We start from the raw sequence: 24,539 nt of genomic DNA, 5'->3' as shown, positions 1-24,539 counted from the left end.
TATGAGAAGATAGATGCTTGTAAAAACAGTTATATGTTGTATCGAAAAGATGATAAGATTTTGTATTATTGTAAAGATTTTGTATTTTTACAATTGAGCCTCGTAATGTAAGACTTGATCTCGCATGTGATGGATTTCAACCGTTTGTAAATAGAAAGACATTGTATAGCATTTGGCCAGTGATCTTCATTCCTTATAACGTTTCTCCGACACTTTGCATGAACTCTTCCAATTTTATACTACCCATGTTAATTCTGGGTCTAAAGAGTCCAGGCAATAAAATTGATGTATTTTTACGGCCGTTAATTGACGAATTAAGTGAGTTGTGGAGTATCGGCGCAGAAACTTATGACATCTCAACTTCTAAGAACTTTAAATTGCGTGCTAGTTTAATGTGGACAATAAACGACTTTCTTGTTTATGCAAATTTGTCTGGATGGAGTACAAAGGGAAAATTGGCATGCCTATCTTTTAATAAGAACACTTGCTCCATGAGATTGACAAATGGTAATAAAGAGTGTTACATGTGCCATCGACAATTTCTCCCACCAAATCATAAATTTCGTAGACAGAAGGAATTGTTCGATGGCATTATTGAATCGAGAAGTGCGCCTCAATTATTATCAGGACGTGAGATTCTTAAACAAGTATGCGATTTGAAAGGTAGAGTTCTCACTCGAGATCCCACTAGAAATGATATTTTGAATCAACAAAATCAGGGTGACAATTGGAATAAGATAAGCATATTCTTTTAATTACCTTATTGAAAAGATTTATTGCTGAGACATAATTTAGACGTGATGCATATTGGAAAAAATATATGTGATAGTGTTCTTGGAAGCATCATGGATCTAAAAGGATAGACCAATGATAATTTAAAAACACGTCAAGATTTGGAGCTCATGAATATACGTCATCATTTACATGCAACAGTTGATATGAGGGGTGTTCTTCAATATCCAGTCGGTTCTTATACATTGTCTAATGAAAAAATTTGAAGTTGTGTCAATTTTTGAAAGACATAATAGTTCCAGAAGGGTTTTGCTCGAACATTGGAGAATGTATAAATGTCAAAGACTTAAAAAAATCGGATTAAAAAGTCATGATTGCCATATTTTACTAGAGTATCTTATTCCGCTTGCGACACATAGTTTACTTGAGAATGAGGTATATGAAGCTATTGTGGGCCTTTCAAAATTCTTTCAGAAGTTGTGTTCAAAATCACTATTGAAAGCCGACTTAGAACAACTTCAAAATGATATTGTTATAATAGTGTGAAAGTTAGAAAAAATATTTTTGCCTAGATTTTTTGACATTATGATACATTATCTGTTCATTTAGCAATTGAGGCTTTGATTGGAGGGTCGGTTTAATATAGATGAATGTATCTGATAGAACAATATATGGTAACTTTGAAAGGATATGTTCGAAATAAATATCATCCGGAAACATCAATTAGTTAGAGTTATTTAATAATTGAAAGTGTTTGGATCGGTGCTACCAATAAAGACTAGGGTCTAACTATTGTTAGCAACAAACGATAAATTCTTTGATAGTAATCCTCTGAGGGATTAGTATTTGTTTCTATTCTTCAGAAATCCTCCAAACTCTTGAAACGGATTCAAGTGGGGAAGTGTTCGTCGGATTTGAAGTTTTGAACAACCTAAGGTAAAAGGCAAAAAGTAAAGAACACATGAAGTTTTATGGATGTTCGGATATAAAACTCTTACGTCACCCCTTCTTCCACAACAGGAAGGATATCCACTAAATACTTTGAATCGAATACAACTTACTAAGCTAGCTAACTCTCTATTGAACATAATAACATTTGTTCAACTTACAATATTCTCATAGCTAGATAGTAATTCAATTTCTCTCTTGATCTTGAAGGATGTAAGAAGTTAGTAAAAGTAAGAGTAAGATTGTGAGTAAGGTAGTAAGTTGGCAAGTGAACAAGTAACTTGGTGTGTTCAAGTAATTCGGTTAATCAAGAGATTCTCAGTGATTCAGTGATTCATTCGTTGTCCTTGAGATCTATTTGTAGTAGAAGGACACCAACGGTCGAATCTTCTTTGTGGACATGTGGCATGTGTCCGTTGGAATGTCGTCCATAGTACTAGAGTACAGCAGACTTTGAGCAAATGGATCGTGGCCATACCGAACTAGTAATGCGCTAAATATCCTCTAATATTGTCTTGTACTAGACAAACAGTTGGAAGGATATATGCGTACGTGGCGTTCGTTCATTTGATATAATTAGTTAGCTTGTCAGACTGCACGGAAGTGAGTGGAGCAGGAGTAGTAGAAAACTAGTTGATCATGGTTAAATGTATGCTTTCTTCAGACGGTTGCTAAAGTAATGCATTAGACGTGCTCCTTTAGACCTTGTCTAAGGGAGTTAGACGTCCTCGTCTAACTACGCATCCTTTTAGACCTCGTTTAAAGGAGTTAGACGTCTTCGTCTAACTACGCCTCCCTTTAGACCTAATCTAAAGGAGTTAGACGATCTCGTCTAACTACGCTTCCCTTTAAACCTCGTCTAAAGGAGTTAGACGTCCTCGTCTAACTACACTTCCCTTTAGACCTCGTCTAAAGGAGTTAAATGACCTCGTCTAAAGGAGTTAGACGACCTCGTCTAACTACGCATCCCTTTACACCTCGTCTAAAGGAGTTAGACGACCTCGTCTAACCACGTATCACTTTAGACCTCGTCTAACTAAGCATCCTTTTAGACATTGTTTAAAAGAGTTAGACGACCTCGTCTAACTACGTATCCCATTAGACATCATCTAAAGGAGATAGACGACCTCGTCTAAAGGAGTTAGACGACCTCGTCTAACTATTTTTCCCTTTAGACCTCGTCTAAAGGATTTAGACGACCTCGTCTAAAGGATTTAGACGATCTCGTCTAACTACGTTTGGCGTCTAAATAGCCTACTTTAGCATCTCTAGACCTTGTCCAAGAACTGACTATATACGTTAAATATAGGTTTTCAGATGAAAGAGTTTGTATCTTTTCCTTGAGCGTCTCATTCTCAGATGAGAGCTCAGCCACTTTGTTTTCAGAAACTTTTGGTTCAAAAACTTAAGATGAAAAAGAGTTATTGGTCTCATATTTTGATTTCATTTCATTAAATGAGTCTGATAACTTATTGTACTCAGTGATCATGTTATTGACTACAGCAGTTAAATCATCTCTTGTAAACTCTTTTGAAGAGAAGTTGAATACCTTGGATTGGTCGTCTGCCATCAAGCATGTGACGGCTTCGTTATTGCTAGATGATTCATCTGAGTCGCTATTGGCTCGCTTGGACTTGCTTTCAACGCTCATAAGAATCTTCTGCTCTTTTCGGTTCTCCTTTATTTGATCGTTGCTGCCATATATTTGAATCATCTTCTCCCAAATTTATTTAGCGGAGGAGCATGACTTGATCTCACTGAATATATTCATGTCGATCGACTTGTATAGAATATCTTTGGCGACATTATCCAGGTTGTTCAATATTTTATCTTCAGTTGTCCATTTACATCTTGACTTCTCAATCTTTATAGGACCATTAGTGATGACATCCCACATGTCGTAATCGAGGGCTGCTAAATGAGCCTGCATTCTCACAATCCAATAATCGTAGTTTTCTTTTGAGAGCAAAGGAATGTGGTTGACGACAAACATGTTTCAGGTTCTTGTTGGTGCTTGAGAATAGAAAACGAGGCTCTGATACCACTTGTTTGGATCGGTGCTACCAATAGAGACTAGGGTCTAACTATTGTTAGCATCTAACGATAAATTCTTTGATAGTAATCCTGTGAGGAATTAGTATTTGTTTTTATTCTTCACAAATCCTCAAAACTCTTGAAACGGATTCAAGTGCGGAAGTATTCGTCGGATTTGAAACTTTGAACAACCGGAGGTAAAAGGCAGAAAGTAAAGAACACATGGAGTTTTATGGATGTTCGGAGATAAAACTCCTACGTCAACCCTTCTTCCACAACCGGAAGGATATCCACTAAATACTTTGAATCAAATACAACTTACTGAGCTAGTTAACTCTCTGTTGAACAGAACAACCTCTATTCAACTTACAATATTCTCACAGCTAGACAGTAATTCAACTTCTCTATTGATCTTGAAGGATGTAAGAAGTCAGTAAGAACAAGAGTAAGATTGTGAGTAAGGCAGTAAGAAGGCAAGTGAACAAGTAACTTCGTGTGTTCAAGTAATCCGATTGATCAAGAGATTCTCAATGATTCAGTGATTTGTCTGTTTTCCTTGAGCATCTATTTGTAGTAGAAGGATATCAACGGTCGAATCTTCTTTGTGGACACGTGACATATATTTGTTGGAAGGCCGCCATGAGCAATTGGATCATGGCCATACCAAACTGGTAGTGCGCCGAATATCCTCTAATATTGTCTTGTACTAGACAAACAGTTGGAAGGATATTTGCGTATGTGGCGTTCATTCATTTGATATAATTAGTTGGCTTATCTGACTGTACAGAAGTGAGTGGAGTAGGAGTAGCAGACAGCTAGTTGATCGTGGTTAGACATATGCTTTCTTCAGACGGCTGCTAAAGCAAGGCATTAGACGTGCTCCTTTAGACCTTGTCTAAGGAAGTTAGACGTCCTCATCTAACTACGCTTCCCTTTAGACCTCATCTAAAGGAGTTAGACGACATCGTCTAACTATGCTTCCCTTTAGACCTCGTCTAAAGGAGTTAGATGTCCTCGTCTAAAGGAGTTAGACAACCTCGTTTAACTACGTATCCCTTTAGACCTCGTCTAAAGGAGTTAGACGTCCTCGTCTAACTACGTATCCCTTTAGACCTCATCTAAAGGAGTTAGATGACCTAGTCTAACTACGTATCCCTTTAGACCTCGTCTAACTACGTTTTCCTTTAGACCTTGTCTAAAGGAGTTAGATGGCCTTCTCTAACTATGTTTGACGTCTAAAATAGTCTGATTTAGACCACGTCTAAAGTGGCATAGTCTTATATATGCACCTACACAAAACAAATAGACAACTTAGCTTTATTCACAACTAAGTTTTAACACAGGTCATCAAAATAAAGTCAGCATAAAATAAGCTTATTTTTTAGTTTATTTTAGTCAAAATAATTTGACCCAACAGAATTGTATCAGCTTGTGTGTTACGTATTTTCAAGAGTTCGCGGTGCACATGTCACCCCAACCACCGAGTTCTCTTGTCATATTTTCATCTGTTGAGGAATTATTATCAGGGAGAACATACATTTACGAATCAAATGAACGAGAATTGGCTCATTCATATGTGCTAAAAAATTGTGAAGAAGTGGAGCCATTTTATCGGTATGAATGTTCTCAAGTATTTTTATACGTATGAATGTTATCAAAAATTTGATTATGCGTTTAATATGCAGCGAGTATATCCAAGAATGATCAAGTGGTCGATGCGATGAAGAATATAACACATGGTTCAAAAATAGAGTTCAACAACTTTCTGACAAAAGCGGAAGAAGTTTTGAGCTACAAATGTTAGGAATCGATCCCACACAATATGCGTCAAATTTTATTTGGTGTAAAGTAATGGATATAAATTCACCACTAGAAAACATGACCTTGGATTGAAGACTTAGAATAGTGAAATACTCGTGATTGGTTGTCATGGCACGGAAATACGAAATTATTATAGTGTGTTTATAGATATAATTGAAATGCAATACCTTAGTGGTAAACGAATTGTTGTATTTAAGTGCATTTGGTATGATGTGCATTTTAGAGCTACACGACTTTAAACTGATAAATATGGATTTGTTAGCCTAAATTGTCAACGGAAGTCTCAATATCAAAATGAGTCGTTTATATTGGCAACCCAAGCAAAACAAATATTTTATGCCAAAAAGACATTGGTAATAAACCGGGTTGGGATATTGTAATAAAGATAAATCCTAAACAGTCAAATGTATGATATTACTATTGCTAGTTTTCTTCATTATTCTTTATTATTGTTTAAATGTTGATGTTAAATATTTCTTTCGGGTATAAATGGCACATCCAAAGAGTTTTCAGCCTGGATTTTTACAATCACAACTCAATTCCCTTAGAAAAAAAATGAATTAGGGTGAGTCTTCGTCGCATACTCGAGTGAAGGATATCCCTGAGGAGCAAAATCTTGTAGATCTCACACGACCATCCACTGATGAGCGGTCATCCACTAATGATGTGCAAAATCTAGATGAACCCACACAATTGACGGATGAAGGCACAAATACAAAGTCTTCAAGCTCCCAGAGAAGGCGAGGTAGCAACAAAAACTTTGAATTGACCAAATTGACGGCTAATGGAGAAAAGGTGCAGGTCACATTTAGCCTAATTGAAAGAAAGTCGTGTTGTAAAAATAGGGGCATGTGGAGTCGGCATTTGGGGGCCATATTGTTCGAGAGAATAATATTATTCCACATTGCACGGTTCATTAGCGTTACCTTACCCCCACCATCTTAGATACTCTATGTCAATCCGTTATCATAAGTTAATCGTTTTTAATACATTTCTGTTCGAAATTAATCATTTTTTTTCTTATAAAATGTTTTATTTCAGGATAAATTTGATTAAGATGATATTGAGAGTTATCGAGACGACGCTTTAAGACACATAAGGCAAGGTGAGAGAATTGGAGGTACGACATAAATCTCACAGTTAAAGGTTTAGGATTTAAGGTTTAAGGTTATATATTTATCTAGTTAGGGAAATTTAACATTAATATTTTTTAAATTGAGTGGTTTATAACCTCTTACCTTTGCGTTGTTCGGAGAAGAATTACCATTTTGATAAATGAGCAGAACCTAATCAAACATGTACATACATATGAGTCATATGCTAGCAGTACTTTCTCACCTTGATTCATTCTGTTCTTAAACTACAATGAATCTTGCGGGGAGAGAATGGGCTTCTTTCATTTGTCAGGGTTGTAATTCTCCCTCGATCAAGTGGAAATGATTCTAGCCAATGATCTGAGCTCCGCTCATCTAAGAAGGCAGCAATTGGCGATTAGTCTGTGCTTCCTCGCATCTCAACAACAGTAAGATCAAATAGGGTTTTATGTGTTGTTTCCTTATCTAAGACATAAACTGATTCTTTTTTCGTGTGTGGTTAGTTTGTTAATGTGATGAACAGAAGATCATGGAACCGGCAGAAATTATTTGTCCTTCGTACTGTAACTGTTGACTTCTGTTTCTTCTAAGAGTGCGTGGTTTTTGGTTTTCATTCCTTAAAGCCCTAGATTTTCTGTATTCAGATTTGGGGTTTCTACGAGCAGACACGTCTGAAATTGCCGTATTTGCTGCTCTTGTCTTGTTCTGAAATCCCTAATTTTCTGTTACTTATATGTACTAACATATCTGTATGGAAACATAATCAGAACTATCTCAGCTGAACCCTGTAATTTGGTATATGTTATTGTGGCATGCTTCTTCATTAACAAATAGCTAGGCCAAGTATGTTATTCTTATCTGTTGGAGCAAAATTGACTTTAAAATGTTTTCTTTAAAGGGTTTTCAACCTCTTTTCAATCCTTAAAGCCCTAGATTTTCTGTATTCAGAGTTGGGGATTCTACTATTAGATACTGCTGAAATCGCCTTATTTGCTGTTTTTTCTTGTTCTGAATATCCTTAATGTTCTAAAGAAAATTGATCCGCAAGACTCAAATAGCTTCTGCGCATTTGTATTAGGTAACACAATGAGTAACTTATCTGTATGGCAGCATAATCGGAGCTATCTCAACTGAACTTTGTAATTTGGTAGAAGAAGGAAGGAAGGTATGTTATTGTGGCCAAATATGTTTTTCTTATCTGCAGGACCAAATTGACTTTAAACAGTTTATATTCAAAGTTTTTTTTGAAAGGGTTGTCAACCTCTTCTCATTATGCATCTGTGTCTATGAATCTGCTGTAAAGGACTCACTCTCGTGACAAATTGTTGGGGAAAAACACAGAGAAATCATTATTATTAGTTTCACTTTCACCTCATGGGAAAGCCAATGGCAGAAAATCAGTACTCTTAATAATATCTTATCTTAAAAGTTAAAACTGGAAATGTCATAAAAATCTCTTATTTCTTTTCTTGAGCTGGTGTTGATGGTGTTTGATGAAGGCCACTGGCGATGCAGGTGCTGCAACGTGTCTCCACCCAGCCCTCGATGTCATGTTCTCCATTTCCACCAAAATGAGTCCCACCACAGAGTCGAGCTATGACCCCTGCAATAACAGCAACAATGGTGATGACTGCCAGCACCACCACCAGGATCTCAATCGATCGGTTTGTAGAATAGCTTCCAGGCTCAACCGCTGCCACCATTTCCGACGGTGGCTCAACTAGAGGTGCTAGACTGTTTTGTACATGCATATTATATCCACCACTGGCTTAAGCTAGTGCAAGTGCTCTTCTTATATATGGTTGTAGGCTCATCTCAATGTCAATCTTTTTCTTACACTTTAATCAGTAGGAATAATAAAATGCATCTTTTGTTGTGTTTATAGCTAGCTATAAATCTATTTTATGTTACCAATTTGTCCTTACCGGTATCACATGTTCTTGTTCAATGTGTAGTGAACTAACCAGCTAGCTTCTTCCTTTTTTGGAACTACATGACCTTCATTTTTTTTAACCTTTATTCCTTAAAGATGGTTAGCATGACTCTATATTTACGGGTCTTAACTTCATTCAAGGCGTTCTTATCGGGAATTCCTTAGTAAGAATCGAGTTACTAATTGAATAGCTCTGCAAATCAAAAAATTTATTGTTTGTCATTTATAATCTCAAGTATTTCAATATCATTTTGTTGATAATGTATGTTACATTTTTTTGCTTCTTGTCTACACTTGGCCCACCTCTTTTTAACACTAATGTTTTTGTTTCCCTACATTACTAATATCTTACTTAATAAAAAATTAAAAGTTATTCGGTCAAATAAACAAAACAAAATTTAGCTGCTGTCGTTTCTTCTAGCCTATCCCTTTTCTAGGTTTCCTTGTAAAAAGATTGTTTTTTTCTCTTTAAGGTTTAATATGATTGAACATTTATTTTTGTCTTTCAAATTTTTATAATGATTAATGGAGGTCTTCTCATTAGCTTGTTGATCCACTAAACAATATTTATTTAAAAAATATATATTAATAGATTCAGGTTTAGTCTGAATGGCAAAAGAACTGAGCATTTAGGAGTTTGACCATTGTTTTAGACCATCCTTATCATGACCAAATAAGGATGATCTTGGTCATGGATGATCATGTCAATTTACATTCCATGACCAAAACCAAGTCATTGGATCTTTGTTTTTGTCGACAAAAATTACAACGAAGATCATCTAATCAAATGCTGTCATTTGTCGGCATTTGATTGGTTACCCAGATTTTTTTTATCTCTTATCTTTAAAACCCGATTTTAATATTATTTATAATTTAAAAAAAATTATATCAAAATTCATAATTTTTCGAGATCTATAAATATAGACCACTCTTGTTATATTTCGGAGCACAAAAAAAATCACCATTTTCTCCATTTTTACTGATTATCCTCTTTTGTTTACAATTATCCATAATTAATATGTATAAAAAAATTATTAATGTATAAAAATTAGAAATTAAATATTATTATTATATTTAAATATTTTTTATTATATTTTTAATTTAAAATTAAAAAAATAATTTTTAATTTATGATCAAGATTTGATTGGTCATGGATAAGCACAATGACCAAAATCTTGGTCATAAAGCTGTTTTCATAATCATGGCCATAACCAAAAAATGGGTCATGGATAAGGATAAGGATGCTCTTAGGGAAATATAGACATACAAGATTCCAATAAATTCAAATTTTTTAATAAGTCAATTCAGAATTAAGATAGATATGAAAATAAGAGTTTTTGTTCTTAATTTTTTTTTAACAAAAGATATGAACTAGGTTGGATTGGTATATATTTATAAAGGATTAAATGTGGGATTTATTTTTTTATACTTAAAAAAGAGTTATAATGAAGTGTTGTTCACAAATTATATTTCTAGACATTTAGAAAGGTTTCATCTCATCTTCCAAATCTTAGTATCTAATTTATAAACACAATAGGTCTAAACTAAAAAAATCAAAATCAAAATATTAGTTAACATTAAAATATAAGTCAAGTTACATTGTTAAATTATATTTGTTACTTTTACTCCACAGATTATGTCCAGTAATCTTTCCGGTTATGTCAAGAGTATGACTTTCTTGATAATCTGAATCCCTTAACTTGATTGTCATCAAATCTCATTCTATTCGTCGTCATAAACATACCTAACATTAGTTTTCTTACATTCAAGTTTCATTCTAACATTTTGAAACTATGGTTTAAGGCTAAAGTAAGGTTAGATCCACGTTCATCATGTCTATTTGAGCTGTAGCCTAGGCGGCCGACTGCCCAAAATAAAAATAAGTCATACTCTTAAGTCCCTAATACTAACATCTCCAAGGGCGAATCCACATTATGTTTACATGGAAAATAGAGTCTTCTTCCGCCATATCAAAAACGTCTCCAATAAGTCGACGGCCTTACACCATTGGGATACATCGAATAAACTGGCTCACTGCACCCAAACTAAAAATAATTCAGCTTGGCTAAATGACTTATGTTGACCGCACCCTTGAGCTAAAGGACTCATGTTCAACCATGGAAATGACAAAACAAATTGTTGTTACAATCTCCAAAATTAAACTCAATCATCTTCATAGCACTATCTTTTGGTTTTATAACATTTTTCAACGAACACGATATTTTCTCTCTAACTAGATTTGTTCAAATGCTCAATTCACTTTTGTAAAAATAATAACTAACGGTTTATTAAACCGTTAATTAGTTAGTAATGATTAGTTAGTTTGGTTAAAAACTCCTATATAAGGAAGATATGTAATTGTTTAAAAACCAACTTTCAATAATACAGTTTCAATTTACACTTTTTCAAGATTTTAACATGGTAATAGAGCTCCAAGGTTAAGAATTTTGGAGAGTTTTCTGCTGCCTCTGTCGGTGGCCGAAGCAGCCATTGACGGAGGACTTTATTATATTATTACTATTGAAGAAAAGAAGATGAGGGTTTCGATTGTAAAGTTAAAACATTGGCGCCAGCAGGGAGGAACGGTTGCAAGAAGGGCGGCGGCGGACCAAGTTATGGCTCTCCTATGGCAGCCATGTCTGGACCAAAAGAATCTATACTCTATGTTACCTGCGTTTACACAGGAACGGGAAGGGAACTTGGATCCAAGTTCAGAAACTTATTCAAAAATCATTCACAGGCTTCGTATACCTCATATTAGAGACAAATTACATCATTCTGGATGGAATGCTTGCAGTTTTTGCTACCAAGATTCTGAAGTATCTCGTCGTTTCCTTGTCTTGCCTTCTCTAGTATCTGGTCGGATTTGTACAATTGACACATTGAAAGATCCGATAGCACCAATTCTGCATAAAGCGGTTGAGCTTGAAGATATAATATCCAAAACTGGATTAGCTTATCCACATACTGCCCATTGTCTTGCTTCGGGTGATATATTCGTTTCTTGTTTGGGTGATAAGAATGAGAATGCGAAAGGAAATGGTTTCTTCTTCTTGATTCAGATTTCAATGTTAAAAAAAGATGGAAGAAAGAAGAAAACAACCCTTTGTTTGGATAAGATTTCTTCCGAGAGAGATAAAGATAAATTCTATTAAACTCTTCCTAGAAGCCGTAGACAAAAATGGTGGAGAAGGGTAGCAAAGGCAGAAAGGAAGAGGTGGTCACAAGGGAGTACACCATAAATCTTCACAAGCGCTCCATGGTTGCACCTTCAAGAAGGCTCCTAATGCTATAAAGGAGATAAGGAAGTATGCTCAAAATCTAACTAATGAGGGACTCCATTGTATTGCCAAGTGCAGGAATGTGGTCTCTCTCAATTTGACATGGTGCATGCATATCACTGATGAAGGAGAATCGGGTGGATAAAGAGACCATGAATTTGATGGTTTCTCTGGTGCGATTGGGTTAAGAATCTGATTGAAGGGAAAAAGGAAATAGAAGAAGTGAACTTACGGATGCGATTCCCTTGTAATCGAAAAAAAAGTGATTTGTCGACAAGAATTGTCAATAAAAAAATAATGTTAAATTGGCTTTTTGGAAAAAAAAAAAATGAAAGTTGTAAAAGTTGAAAGCTGGTGGCTAATGAAGAAAAGACAATTCATGATGATTGTTGTGGATTGGACTAACAAAGATTGAGCTATCTATATCGCGTAGTTCGGAAAAAAAATGGAGTTTGCTGAATTGGGTTTGCTCGGCTGTCTAAATTGGATAGCTAAAAAAATGAAGTTTGCTGAAAATTGGGCTTGCTGAAGACGATGGTTGCATGATTGTAGCTTGATGTTTCATCGACTTCTGTTTGTTAAGATGAAACTTTGTTTCTACTACGTTTCTCTTTGAGAGGAGAATGTAAAAATAATAATTAACGGTTTATTAAACCGTTAATTAATTAGGAACTGATTAGTTAGTTTGGTTAATTAGTTAGTATTGAACTTCTATATAAGAGAGATATGTAATTGTTTGAAAACTAACTTTTAATAATACAATTTCAGTTTACACTTTTTCAAAATTTTAACAACTTTTCATGAACATGAACATACATACATAGGGTGCATTAATTTAACCATAAACCAAACATGTTTATTAGTAAGAGCGTATAAACGTTTGATTAAAGAGTTTTTAGCATATTACCTCCATCTTTATCATGCCCATTTTAATGTATTTGTTTTTATTAACATATATTATTTTAATGTATTTGTTTTTATTAAAATATATTTTATTTGTATAAATATAAATTCAACCCATAACCCAAATTAATTTAACCCATAACCCATTTTAATATATTTGTTTTTATTAACATATATTTTAATTGTATAAATATAAATTCATATAATTAAAAATAAACACCTTTTCTTTAAAAATAAATAAAATAAACACACAAGTTCATATAATTTGAGAAAAAAAATAAAGAAAAGAAGTTCATATAATTAAAAATGATTAACAAATGTATTAAATGATTAAGAATGATATAATTGGGTTAAATCCATTGAAATGAAACTCTTGATGACGAGTCCAATGGGCTATCACATTATATAAAAAACCCTACTAAACCCAAACCACCACAAAAGCCCAAACATAATTAAAAACCCTAATCTTTCTCTCACTGCATCAGTTATAAGTTCTTTTGTACTACTAGGGTTTCATATATCTCCTTGTTCTCTTTCGTTTCATCTAGAAACCTAACCTATTTTCAATCATGGCTGACCGTGGCGGCGAGCGAGGTGGAGAGCGTGGTGGTTTTGGCCGTGGATTCGGTCGCGGCGGCAGAGGTGGAGACCGCGGTAGGGGTCGCCGTCGTGGACCTCGCCGTGAGGAGGAGGAGAAATGGGTTCCAGTTACCAAGCTCGGCCGATTGGTTAAGGAAGGTAAGATTCGAAGCCTCGAACAGATCTATCTTCATTCTCTCCCAATCAAGGAACATCAGATTGTCGATCAATTGGTTGGTCCATCATTGAAAGACGAGGTCATGAAGATCATGCCGGTGCAGAAACAGACCCGAGCTGGTCAGAGGACCCGATTCAAGGCCTTTGTCGTTGTTGGAGATACCAATGGACATGTCGGTCTTGGTGTTAAGTGCAGCAAAGAAGTTGCCACTGCTATCCGTGGAGCAATCATTCTGGCTAAGCTATCGATTATTCCGGTGAGGAGAGGGTATTGGGGTAACAAGATCGGTAAACCCCATACTGTGCCTTGCAAGGTAACTGGCAAATGTGGATCCGTGACAGTCCGTATGGTTCCTGCTCCTCGTGGTGCTGGTATTGTGGCTGCCAGGGTTCCTAAAAAGGTTCTTCAATTCGCTGGTATTGAGGATGTGTTTACTTCCTCACGTGGATCCACTAAAACACTTGGAAACTTTGTCAAGGTAAGTTCTTTATCTTAATATCGTTACATACATCAATGTTGTTTAATGTTACATAGTTTTATCTTAGATTGATGATGGGTTTGATTAATCCAAACTGTCTAATGTATGATAATGGTATTAGATACTGAATGAATGAATATGATTTTATGCAGGCTACATTTGATTGTCTTCTAAAGACTTATGGTTTCCTCACTCCCGAATTCTGGAAGGAGACACGTTTCTCAAGAACACCTTACCAAGAACACACAGATCTTTTGGCAAAGCCTACAGGGAAGCTTATCACTCTTGTAGATGATTCTGCTGATAAGATTGATGCTTGATTTGGTTAAAAGGATGTATTTGCAAGACAACCCTTATTCTGTCTTAATCTCTCTACAACACTAGTTATTTCCTTGAATATGTTGGCACTTTCTTTTTCCTGCTGCTGAGGATGATGGATGCTTTTAGTAATTTTGGTTTCAATTTGAGTTAAAACTACATTTTGTTTAGAAATGGTTGTTTGTTATATGATGAGAATTCCCTTCCAACTTATTATTATTATATATGCTTATTGTCCATTGTTTCTCAATTGTGGTATCAAATGCTTTTTGATCAATTTCATTATTGAGTTTTGAGTTCCTGTTTTGTTTCTATTTATAATATCCATCACAATGGATATATTATGGTAGACAAAATAATTTTTATAATCTCTTTTATGGGTTTTCATTATGGTCAATATACTAAGGGAGGTTTTTGATAGTTATAGAAGTTTTTATCTTTGTTTTGTAGAATACAACCCTTTAGCCCAAACTTCTCTATATGACATATTTTGATCACCTAGATCTTTAAGGATGTTAACTCATTATTTATCTTCTACTTATACATTTTTTCACATCTTGTTCTATTTTGTTTACTTATTTTTATTAAGTTTCCTCCTGTATGTGTAATTAGAGCCTTAAATCTTTGTCAAGACTTGTGAAGAGATTGCAAGCCTAAATAGTTTGAGATAATAAATTATTAAAAGAGTGTTTGAATAATATAGAAGTTATCATTGAAGATAAGTTAGAAGTCACAGTTGCAAGTCAATTGGACACAATATATCAAGAAATACAAAACTTGTAAGAAAGACAGATGGTTGCACAATTCATATCAAACAGTTTGACCTCATACATCAAGAAATCGAGATATAACTTCGACTCGAAGCGATTAATAATGAGGAAGAAGCATCTTAACTGCAGCCTAAAGAATAAACATGTTGGAAATGGAATTTTTTGACTATATAGTTTATATGGATGGATAATGGTTGTATGTGTCCCTTCATTGACGAAAGAACAACTCAATAATTAGGTTGCGGCTTAAGAGAAATTATGCCTCTATCGGTAACTATTGCAAACGCAGGAGTATTATACTATCGATGTAGTATACTACATTAATCTAACTTGAAATTGGGAGGTTGTGACATGGTATTGGCATGGATTGGATGAAGAAATTAGGTCCAGTCATCTTAGATAATTGTTTTAACCTCTTGACTTGGCTTTTAAAAAAATAATATGAGAAAACTTTGATGAGTATTACTATAATTGTTAATTTAAAGAAATGCATAGCCTATGCATAATAAATAAGTATATTCATTATTTTATTCAAAATTTATACAAAATAGTTAATAATGATTAATTTTAATAATAAGTTAAAATAATATATATTTTTTAAATTAATCTTATATAGATAAATTATCAAATTGAGGCTTCTTAATATAGGCTAATTGAAATTTCGAACCTTTTTTTGAATTCTTTTTTTTTTAAATTATACAAAATAGATTTTGTTTTAACCATTTTAAACGTAGTTAACTTATTATTTATAAAATATTTATAAATAAATAAATAAATAAAAATCAATATCACTAATTTAACTATTTATGTTTAGAGAATTAATTATTTTAAATACCGAATTTCAAAAAATTAATAGTCAAAATCTTCTATTATTTAAAATTTAGTAGTTAAATTATTCAGTTGAAAATTAACAAATCTCATACTAATTAACTACTAATATTGCCATCAATTTCTTCTAATTATGTGTGATTTAGTCTATTTTCTTACAATTCATTTTTGTATGTAACTTTATCAATTTGTGTAAAGAATATATATATATATATATATATATATATATATATATATATATATATATATATATATATATATATATATATAATAATGTCAATTTATGAAGTATTTGTAAAAGAATTAATAGCGTGTGATTGAATAAAATATAAATTGTAGTTTAAGTTCAAGATTTAAGTTTCATTAAAAGTACAGGGACATGTTTGGTTTCTTGCAAGTTGTATCCCAAACAGAGCTTATTAATGAAAAAAAAAGCCCTAAATTTGGTCCAAACATTTGTTCGATCGCTTGTGAGAGATTCGCTTCTCCTGAAACTTTCAATCCTGCGTTTCCTGTGGATCGTGTAAGCTTTCTCTCTATCTCTCTCTTAAGAATCGTTCTGTGGCGTCTTGTTTGGCGTAGGGAAGCATACCATCAGATCAAGGGCAAAAAAATTTGACATTTAGGGTTCTGTTTCTTCTTTCTACAGTGCGTTTTCTTTCATCGTATCGTTTTGATATCAATTTTAGATCCTTAGAAGGTGATGTGTCTTTACCTTATGCAGATTGATGTCAATTTATGAATATGTGATGCTCGAATCTAGGTTCAAGATATATGCATCTGAAGTATGATAGATTTTGGTGATTTGTTCTAGTATTAGCTCTTTATATGAATAGGGTTGACGTAGGTTGAGAAAATCAGGTTATAAGGGTGAATTTATGATTTAAAAGCTTAGCTAATGCAATGGAAATTGTATTGTTAAGATTTGATGGGAACATTTATATATCGTGTTGATATCAAATTTTAGATCCTTAGAAGTTGATGTGTCTTCACCTTATGCAGATTAATGTCAATTTATGAATATGTGATGCTCGAATCTAGGTTCAAGATATTTGCATCTGAAGTACGATAGATTTTGATTATTTGTTCTTGTATCAGCTCTTTATATGAATAGGGTTAATCGTAGGTTGAGAAAATCAGGTTAGAAGGGTGCATTTATGATTTAAAAGCTTAGCTAATGCAATGGAAATTGTACTTTTAAGATTTGATGGGAACATTTATATATCGTGTTGATATCAAGTTTTAGATCCTTAGCAGGTGATGTAATGTGTTTTCCTCTTATGCAGATTAATGTCAATTTATGAATATGTGATGCTCGGATCTAGGTTCAAGATATATGCATCTGAAGTATGATAGATTTTGGTTATTTGTTCTTGTATCAGCTCTTTATATGAATAGGGTTAACCGTAGGTTGAGAAAATCAAGTTAGAAGGGTGCATTCATGATTTAAAAGCTTAGTTAATGCAATGGAAATTGTACTTTTAAGATTTGATGGGAACATTTATATATCGTGTTGATATCAAATTTTAGATCCTTAGCAGGTAATGTGTCTTCACCTTATGCAGACTGATGTCAATCTCTGAATATGTGATGCTCGAATCTAGGTTCAAGATATATGTGTCTGAAGCATGATAGATTTTGATTATTTGTTCTAGTATTAGCTCTTTATATGAATAGGGTTGACGGAGGTTGAGAAAATCAAGTTAGAAGGGTGCATTTATGATTTTAAAGCTTAGCTAATGCAATGGAAATTGTACTGTTAAGATTTGATGGGAAAAATTATATATATGGTGTGTATTTGTGATTTTTTATACAGGCAAGATCAATTCATCATGTCTGGCAAGTATATAGTTGGTGCTATTGTGGCTTCTTTTCCTGTGGCATATGTTCTTGATCACATTGTTTCAGACTACAAGATATTTGGAGGTAGTTGTTCTACTTGGGCTTCTTTTCTTTTGCAACTTATTTTTACCATTTTCTGACTTCTTTTGGTGGGTATCAGGCACTATTCCATCAACTGTTTCCAACAAAGCATGGTGGGAAGAGACTGACAAAAAGTTCCAGGCTTGGCCAAGAACTGCTGGACCCCCAGTTGTGATGAATCCCATCAGCAGGCAAAATTTCATCGTCAAGTCTGGTGTTGAATCTTGAAGTTTGCTTTCAACGAAAGTGGAAGTAGATTTTTTTGAAAAATTGTGATCTTGGTGGTTTGGATTTTGCTTAAAATTTGCATATTTTCAATAAATGTTGTAAACCCAAACAGAAGTTATCTGGAATACAATGGTTTTGAGAATGTAGTCTTACATTCTGTTCTTGATTTATCTTTATCTCGTGCATTTGGTGTTTGAAATTTGAAATCTGTTCTTAGATTTTGCTTAAAATTTGCATATTTTCAATAAATGTTGGAACCCAAACAGAAGTTATTTGGAATTTAATGGTTTTGAGAATGTAGTCTTACAGTCTGTACTTGGATTTACCTTTGTCCTCAGCTTTTTAAAATTCTCGAGACATTGTTAATAAAATATTTTTTTTAATAAAATAATATTATATAAAACGAATTTTTTAATATAATATATATCGTAATAAATAAATATATTAATGATTTAATATATTTAATTATATTTTATAATTTTCGGTGCAGATTGAAACGGAAGACATTTTGGAGAAAACCGTTTCAAACGGGGCAATTTGGTTTAGTTTTCGTGGGACGATTTCAAATTCACATCCTTACCATTATAGTTTCAAATTTGTTACATTATGATATTATCATTATAGACCAAATTTGAGCTTTCATATATAAAGTAGCATTTTCTTGAGTCAAATTTGAGCTTTCAATAATAATAGTAACATAGTTTCATCAATCTCCTCATCTAAAACCAAAATCTCAATTACCCACCATGACATATTTAATAAGCAATTGGTTTCTTCATTCATTCATATCAGTTTTCTGAGATTTCTCGAAGCATTTCGACCACCTTCTTCATCTTTGGCCGCTTGGCAGGCGTGCTATCGGTGCAAATGAGTGCGATCTTTAGAGCCGCAAGCATTTCCTTTCTCCATCCAAACGAGACTGTACTAAGCCTTGCATCCAATATTTGCTCTGGAGTTTCTCCTCTACCAGGGGCAGTCTGAACCCATTTCACTAGATCCATTCCTTCTCCAAATACCTCCTCAACTGGCATTCTTGAAGTTAGAATCTCCAGCAATATAACTCCATAACTGTACACGTTTCCAGGCGCAGTAACTAGCATCGTATACGCATATTCTGTTCAAAAAAATCATTTCAGTTACCCGATAATTTCATTTAGTTTAATCTTAGTACACTTGCAATTCAATTCACTTAGTGTTACCTGGTGGAATGTAGCCAAACGAGCCTGCAACCGCGCTTATACTAGCTGTGCCTCTGGAGGGATCCAAGAGCTTCGAGATCTCTACTTCTCCAACCAAAGCCTTGAAGTTAGCATCCAATAAGATGTTTCCAGAAGATATATCGAGATGAATTATCGCCACATTGTGAAGGAAAGCCAACCCTTCTGCCACCCCTATTGCTATACCAAGTCTCTGCACCCAATCCGGTTTGTAATCTGGATTGTGAAGGAACTGTGCTAACGTCCCGTTTGGCATGTACTGGTGCAAAAGGAGTGCGACGTCCTCGTAAATCACGTATCCGATTGGTCTCATCAGATTCTCGTGAAACAATTTCCCAAACTTCTCCACCTCTCGAATCATCTTGTTCTGATGATGAACGAGCGTTCTATCCATTGATTTCAGCTTTCTAACTGATAATATCATTCCCGAAGGCATCACAGCTTTATAAACCATGCTGAAAGTCCCACTGCTCAGCTTATTTGAATCCTTAAGGGTCGCTTTCACCACGGAATCAAAATCTATCGCTTGGCTGAGATTCTCGACAAAGACATTTCCCGATATTATCACAGGTGTGTTGTTACTATCGTCTTCAATGATCCCCGCGTCTTTAGCAGCCTTTTCTTGCCTCTCCCGCATCATGAATAGAAAAACCACCAGTGTTACCGATAGGAACACAGCCAAACCAGAACCTATAACCGCCAATATTATCCTATAAGAAACCTTATGATGAAACCCGCGATGGTTTTCGTCGTAGGAGTCCCCACAAGAGCTCAACGGCTCTCCACATAGAGCTTTATTCGCAAGGAAACTCGAATTCGGGCTCTTTTGAAATGGCGTAAACGTGGGTATCGGTCCGGTTAGGAGATTATGAGAGAAATCGACTTCAATCAAACTCAGCATTCCCTTAAGTTCAGAGGGGATGTTTCCAGACAATTGGTTATTAGAAATGTCTAAAGAAACAAGCTTGTCGAGTTTCCCAAAATCAGAAGGGATCGCACCAACGAGATGATTATGGCTGAGATTAAGCGATATCTGCAAGTTCTTAATGCGACCAATCTCCGCGGGTATAAAACCAGTCAGATAATTCCCACCCAAATGCAATTCGAGCAGCCTACCGCAGCTAGATATCTCTTTTGGTATCTCGCCACGAATTGAATTCTGGCCGAGAAGAAGATATTGCAATCTAGAAGTGTTGCAGAAATCGGCTGGTATTGTACCGTTGAATCTATTACTACTTAAATCAAGCTTGTTCAGATTCTTGATCCTGAGAATCGAAGTGGGAATCTCTCCAAACAAGAAGTTACCAGAAAAGATCAGTTCTTGTAAATTCATTAAATCTCCTAACTGAGTAGGAATGATTCCAGTAAACCCATTAGAAGCCAAATTCAATAGAGTAAGATTTGTGCATTTAGCAAATTCTGAAACAATTTCTCCAGTGAGATTATTGCTGTCAGCTTCAAAGTATGTAAGACTACTAATATTTCCAATTGTGAGAGGAATCCTTCCTGTGAGCTCGTTGTTACCAATTCGAATGCTCGAAAGTCCCTTGCAATCCCCGATCGATTCAGGAATATCCCCGACTAATCGGTTCTGGGTTAGAACAAGAACCTGCAGCTTTCCTGATGCGAAAATGCTTTCGGGTATTCTTCCTTCCAGAAAGTTGGAGTGAAGATTCAAGATTCGTAGCTCGGAGTTCAACCCAAGGTTGTCGGGTATTTCGTCGACGAAATCATTCTCATAGGCGGTAAACACCTTCAGATTGGTTAAGTTTCCTATCCAATTCGGGATAGAACCGTTTAACCTATTGGTGAAGATTTGAAAATCTTGAAGATTCTCAAGAGCTTCAAGTTCATTTGGTATTTCTCCAGAGATTGAATTACCAGACACGTTTAATGATAAAAGGTTTCTGAGTTTACCCAATTCTGAAGGAATTACACCTCCAAGCATATTTGAAGACAAATCAAGAAACTCAAGATGAGATAAGTTCCCAAAAGCTGGAGGAATACTTCCATGGAAGTTGTTGTATGAAAGGTCAAGCCATTTCAAGAACTTAAGTTCAGAGATCAGAGTTAGATTACCTTGAAGCGCCCGGTGAGAAAGATCGAGCATTTCCACCGTCCGATTACCGGAGCTACATCGGATACCATGCCAGGAGCAGTAATCGGAACCGTTGAAACCCCAATCAGACAATCTAAGGTCTCTTCCGATTGCAACTACCAATGCAGCTTCTTCATCGAGAACCTGAGCAAACACAGGTTGAGACGACTTAAACAGACATCCCAATAGCAAGAAGAGGGATAAAATGCACCAAAATGCCATTTGTGAAGGTTTCTTCTTCAACTCTTTGGAAACCCAGAAACCAGAAATAAGAAAACAAGGTTTCTAGAGGAAACCCAGTTTATTTTAGCTTCTCTGAAGAGCCATTTCCAAGGATTCCTCCTGCAAACTATTGGAACACTAGATAGCTAGACAGACACATGATATAGTAGAGAAGAAATAAATGGGTGCCCTTGATTTCAGTGAATATGAAGAAGAAAGATGACTAATTTTGGAACTACAGAGAGGATTGAAGAGAAAGGAAAGACAGATGAATTGAATTTGAAGTATGAAGCTTTATCTGATCAAACATTGTGCAGAGGAAGAAGAAGAAGAATACAAGGTTTTAGCCCCTGGTTTCACGGGTCAGGTGCTTTCTTTCTTTCCTAGTTCTCACTCTTCTTCACTCTCTTTACTCTTCAGAGAGAGAAAATGGTGTTGAAGAAGAAAGCTTTAAAGTATATTTGATAGTGAGAAAACTACTTCACTGTCACGGGAAATGAACAGCCGGGAATCAATGAAGGATTATTCATTATTATTAATTACTATTTGTTTTGTCAGTCTTGTTTTAACTTTTAACCCATCAGACAATGCATGTGTTTCTTAAACTAGCTATTAAATGGACCATTTAACGATGAGAAATTAAAAAAAAAAAAAAAAAAAAAATTATCTTTTAGATTTGTTACTAGTCAATTTGATTTGTATTTGTAATGAAAAAATATTGGAATGTTTTTTACATGACAATGACACTTATACTTGTCTCATTTCATTTTCAACCATGAAAGTGAAACAAACTTGGATTTACATATATGTTTGCTTTTGATATTAAAGTTTTAAATATAAATAACAAATCAAATGAAGGGACTCATGAATTGTTTGCAATATCGGATATTTCTCACCTCTTTGATTGATTAACCATGATTAATTGTGTGAGAATTGTAGGGGGGATTTTGGTCTATGGAGGATTATAATTTGTTTCTCAATAATATACCCTAATTAGCAAAGACCTTTAACGACTCTTTATATTATCTTTTTTGTGTTGTTTTATTATTATTATGTTGGTTCGTACGTTAGGGTTTCACTATTATAGGGAAGAAAGGTTCTCTCACATGATTTGGTTTGATATTTTTGTTTGTGGGGGTATGGACCAGGGGAGCATCTTTTCATTGCTTTTGCAAAAAGAAGATGGGGATGAAGTTGAATGGTTAAAAGTATGGAAAAAAAGTACCCATTTTGTCTACTCAACCAACCACTTTGGAAGAATCAGTCAATTTATGTATTTTTTTTTTTATAATTTATATAGAAAAATTGTGATTATTTATGGTTTTAATGGATTTTTTTGCCAATTTAGCTTTGGGATCTAGATTTTATTTGTTACAATAGTAAAAAAAATATTGTTAAAAATGAAATTCCGTTAATGACTATATTTCAAACAACAGCAAAACTCATTCTAGACGAAAAGGAATATGAATCATTATTATAATTGGCATCCTAAACTTTTTAACGTTACCCAAATCCTAGATGCGTCGAGACTTGACATTGGTTGATGGGTTGTGATCGTGTTTCGTCTCAATCATCACTTGAATTAAGCTCTAGCTTAGAGTTGATAAATTCTCGATCCCCCGTCGTCATGGTTTTGTCGAAGACAACCTCTTATGAATTTTTTAACCCATTATATATATCATCTCTTTTCCATGTTGTGGATGTCATGCATCATTCTCCTCATACACTTGGTCCTGTCCAATAGCATGATTAACCTACCCAATCTAGTTAAAGCAACAATGGGTCTGGTCTAGGTGTATGCATCGAATCACTTATAATTATCGATTTAGATCAATGACTCCTAATACAAAATTGTTAGCAAAATTAACAATGAAATTAGTTAATATATCAATTTGCTACAATAGTATACTCTAGTGAGATCTTACTCGATTTTAATAGATAGCCCTCTAATCATGTTTTAACCTTTGAGATTAGCACTAAATAAAGCATATTGATGGAGAGGTGGCTACAAGTAGAAGTATAAGGGACCATGATCCATACAAGAAGTACATACAACCCATGTGGGAAGGAAACTTGGTCCCATTCCAACATGGCACACTCTCTCTCATGTCTCATCTCCCATGTTCTTGTCCTCAATTTTCAAATGCATGTCTTATCTTGGAAAGTGTACTTTGTCATTTAAATCATCTTCTTTCAACATTCATTCCCTCCCCATTATTTAATTACTAGTTTTTATTCATATAGACACTAATTTAATTCATTATATATATACTAGTTACCTAGTTAGCAATAACTAGGTTATAATATAATATATATAGTTTGCTAAAGTGAATTATTAGTATAAAATTTAGGAATTCAACACTTTTTTTTCTAAGAGTTCATAAAAGGAAGAGTGGCTGTGGGAATGGAAATGGGATTTTAATGAAAATGTGGAAAGCTTAATTATTTTATTGATTATCTCATTAACATCATCATTCATTTATTTTGACTTTTGTTCATTAATTATGCAACTTTTTGGGACAGCCTAAACTTTAAAACATAATTAAACTCAATTAGGTAAGGGTAAGCCCCCTAATTATTAATCAATTTATTAGTAGTGCCATTTAAGAAATTAGGTTAACCCTTTTATTCTCCATACATGAACTTGTCATGTGTTCCTTTTGACCTTATATTTTGATGCTTAAATAACTAGTTCATCCATTAATATATATTGTCACATCAACTATAAGACTTAAGAAGTATTAATCACAGTTTAATATATTTATTTGACTTAGATTGGTTGAGGATTAGTTAGAGTTTAAAATTAGAATTTACTAAGGATTTACCACTCAATGCTCTTAAAGTTAGTAACAAACAGATTATGGTACAAATTTGAAAAGAAATTGAGAATAAGTTTTCGCAAATTGGAGAATCATAAGCATTTGTTTGTGATCTTTGAATTAGTGAAAAATTGT

At 34.4% G+C, this 24,539-nt stretch overlaps 3 protein-coding genes, 1 long non-coding RNA gene and 1 pseudogene across 5 annotated transcripts; 4 read left to right on the top strand and 1 right to left on the bottom strand.

The window, feature by feature from the left end:
- The first annotated feature begins 6,853 nt into the window (after positions 1 to 6,853).
- LOC124921668 lies at positions 6,854 to 8,559 on the top strand. 2 transcript variants are annotated; one of them, XR_007097684.1, is made up of 3 exons: positions 6,854 to 7,057; positions 7,133 to 7,794; positions 8,145 to 8,559. It is a non-coding gene; the product is annotated as an uncharacterized LOC124921668 (long non-coding RNA). The 2 variants fall into 2 exon arrangements; XR_007097683.1 differs by having other exon boundaries at positions 6,854 to 7,794.
- Positions 8,560 to 10,980: 2,421 nt separating this feature from the next.
- On the top strand, positions 10,981 to 11,701 carry LOC124923537 (annotated as a pseudogene).
- A 1,558-nt stretch (positions 11,702 to 13,259) lies between these two features.
- Positions 13,260 to 14,536, top strand: LOC124921560 (40S ribosomal protein S2-4-like). The gene is made up of 2 exons (XM_047462235.1): positions 13,260 to 13,981; positions 14,134 to 14,536. The coding sequence occupies exons 1-2, from the start codon at positions 13,316 to 13,318 to the stop codon at positions 14,299 to 14,301; spliced, it is 834 nt and encodes a 277-aa protein (XP_047318191.1). The 5' UTR covers positions 13,260 to 13,315; the 3' UTR covers positions 14,302 to 14,536.
- Positions 14,537 to 16,307: 1,771 nt separating this feature from the next.
- On the top strand, positions 16,308 to 18,218 carry LOC124921051. The gene is made up of 3 exons (XM_047461651.1): positions 16,308 to 16,420; positions 17,714 to 17,823; positions 17,900 to 18,218. Exons 1-3 carry the CDS (start codon positions 16,320 to 16,322, stop codon positions 18,046 to 18,048), a joined length of 360 nt encoding a protein of 119 aa, XP_047317607.1. The 5' UTR covers positions 16,308 to 16,319; the 3' UTR covers positions 18,049 to 18,218.
- Positions 18,219 to 18,710: 492 nt separating this feature from the next.
- On the bottom strand, positions 18,711 to 22,025 carry LOC124921559 (leucine-rich repeat receptor-like tyrosine-protein kinase PXC3). Its single transcript, XM_047462234.1, has 2 exons — positions 19,248 to 22,025; positions 18,711 to 19,162 (listed from the first exon to the last, which is right to left on the bottom strand). Exons 1-2 carry the CDS (start codon positions 21,583 to 21,585, stop codon positions 18,837 to 18,839), a joined length of 2,664 nt encoding a protein of 887 aa, XP_047318190.1. The 5' UTR covers positions 21,586 to 22,025; the 3' UTR covers positions 18,711 to 18,836.
- Positions 22,026 to 24,539: the final 2,514 nt, after the last annotated feature.

Source organism: Impatiens glandulifera, chromosome 1 (assembly GCF_907164915.1).
Source record: "Impatiens glandulifera chromosome 1, dImpGla2.1, whole genome shotgun sequence".
In the NCBI taxonomy this organism is placed as follows: domain Eukaryota; kingdom Viridiplantae; phylum Streptophyta; class Magnoliopsida; order Ericales; family Balsaminaceae; genus Impatiens; species Impatiens glandulifera.
The sequence above is the reverse complement of the archived record's forward strand: the minus strand, read 5'-3'. Positions and strand labels throughout refer to the sequence as shown.

Coding starts and splice junctions, on each gene's coding strand:
- LOC124921560 (XM_047462235.1), top strand. CDS start 13,316: ATGGCTGACCGTGGCGGCGAGCGAGGTGGAGAGCGTGGTGGTTTTGGC. Junction 13,982..14,133: donor CACTTGGAAACTTTGTCAAG/GTAAGTTCTTTA, acceptor GATTTTATGCAG/GCTACATTTGATTGTCTTCT.
- LOC124921051 (XM_047461651.1), top strand. CDS start 16,320: ATGAAAAAAAAAGCCCTAAATTTGGTCCAAACATTTGTTCGATCGCTT. Junction 16,421..17,713: donor CTGCGTTTCCTGTGGATCGT/GTAAGCTTTCTC, acceptor TTTTTTATACAG/GCAAGATCAATTCATCATGT. Junction 17,824..17,899: donor AGACTACAAGATATTTGGAG/GTAGTTGTTCTA, acceptor GGTGGGTATCAG/GCACTATTCCATCAACTGTT.
- LOC124921559 (XM_047462234.1), bottom strand. CDS start 21,585: ATGGCATTTTGGTGCATTTTATCCCTCTTCTTGCTATTGGGATGTCTG. Junction 19,163..19,247: donor GTTTGGCTACATTCCACCAG/GTAACACTAAGT, acceptor TTTTTTGAACAG/AATATGCGTATACGATGCTA.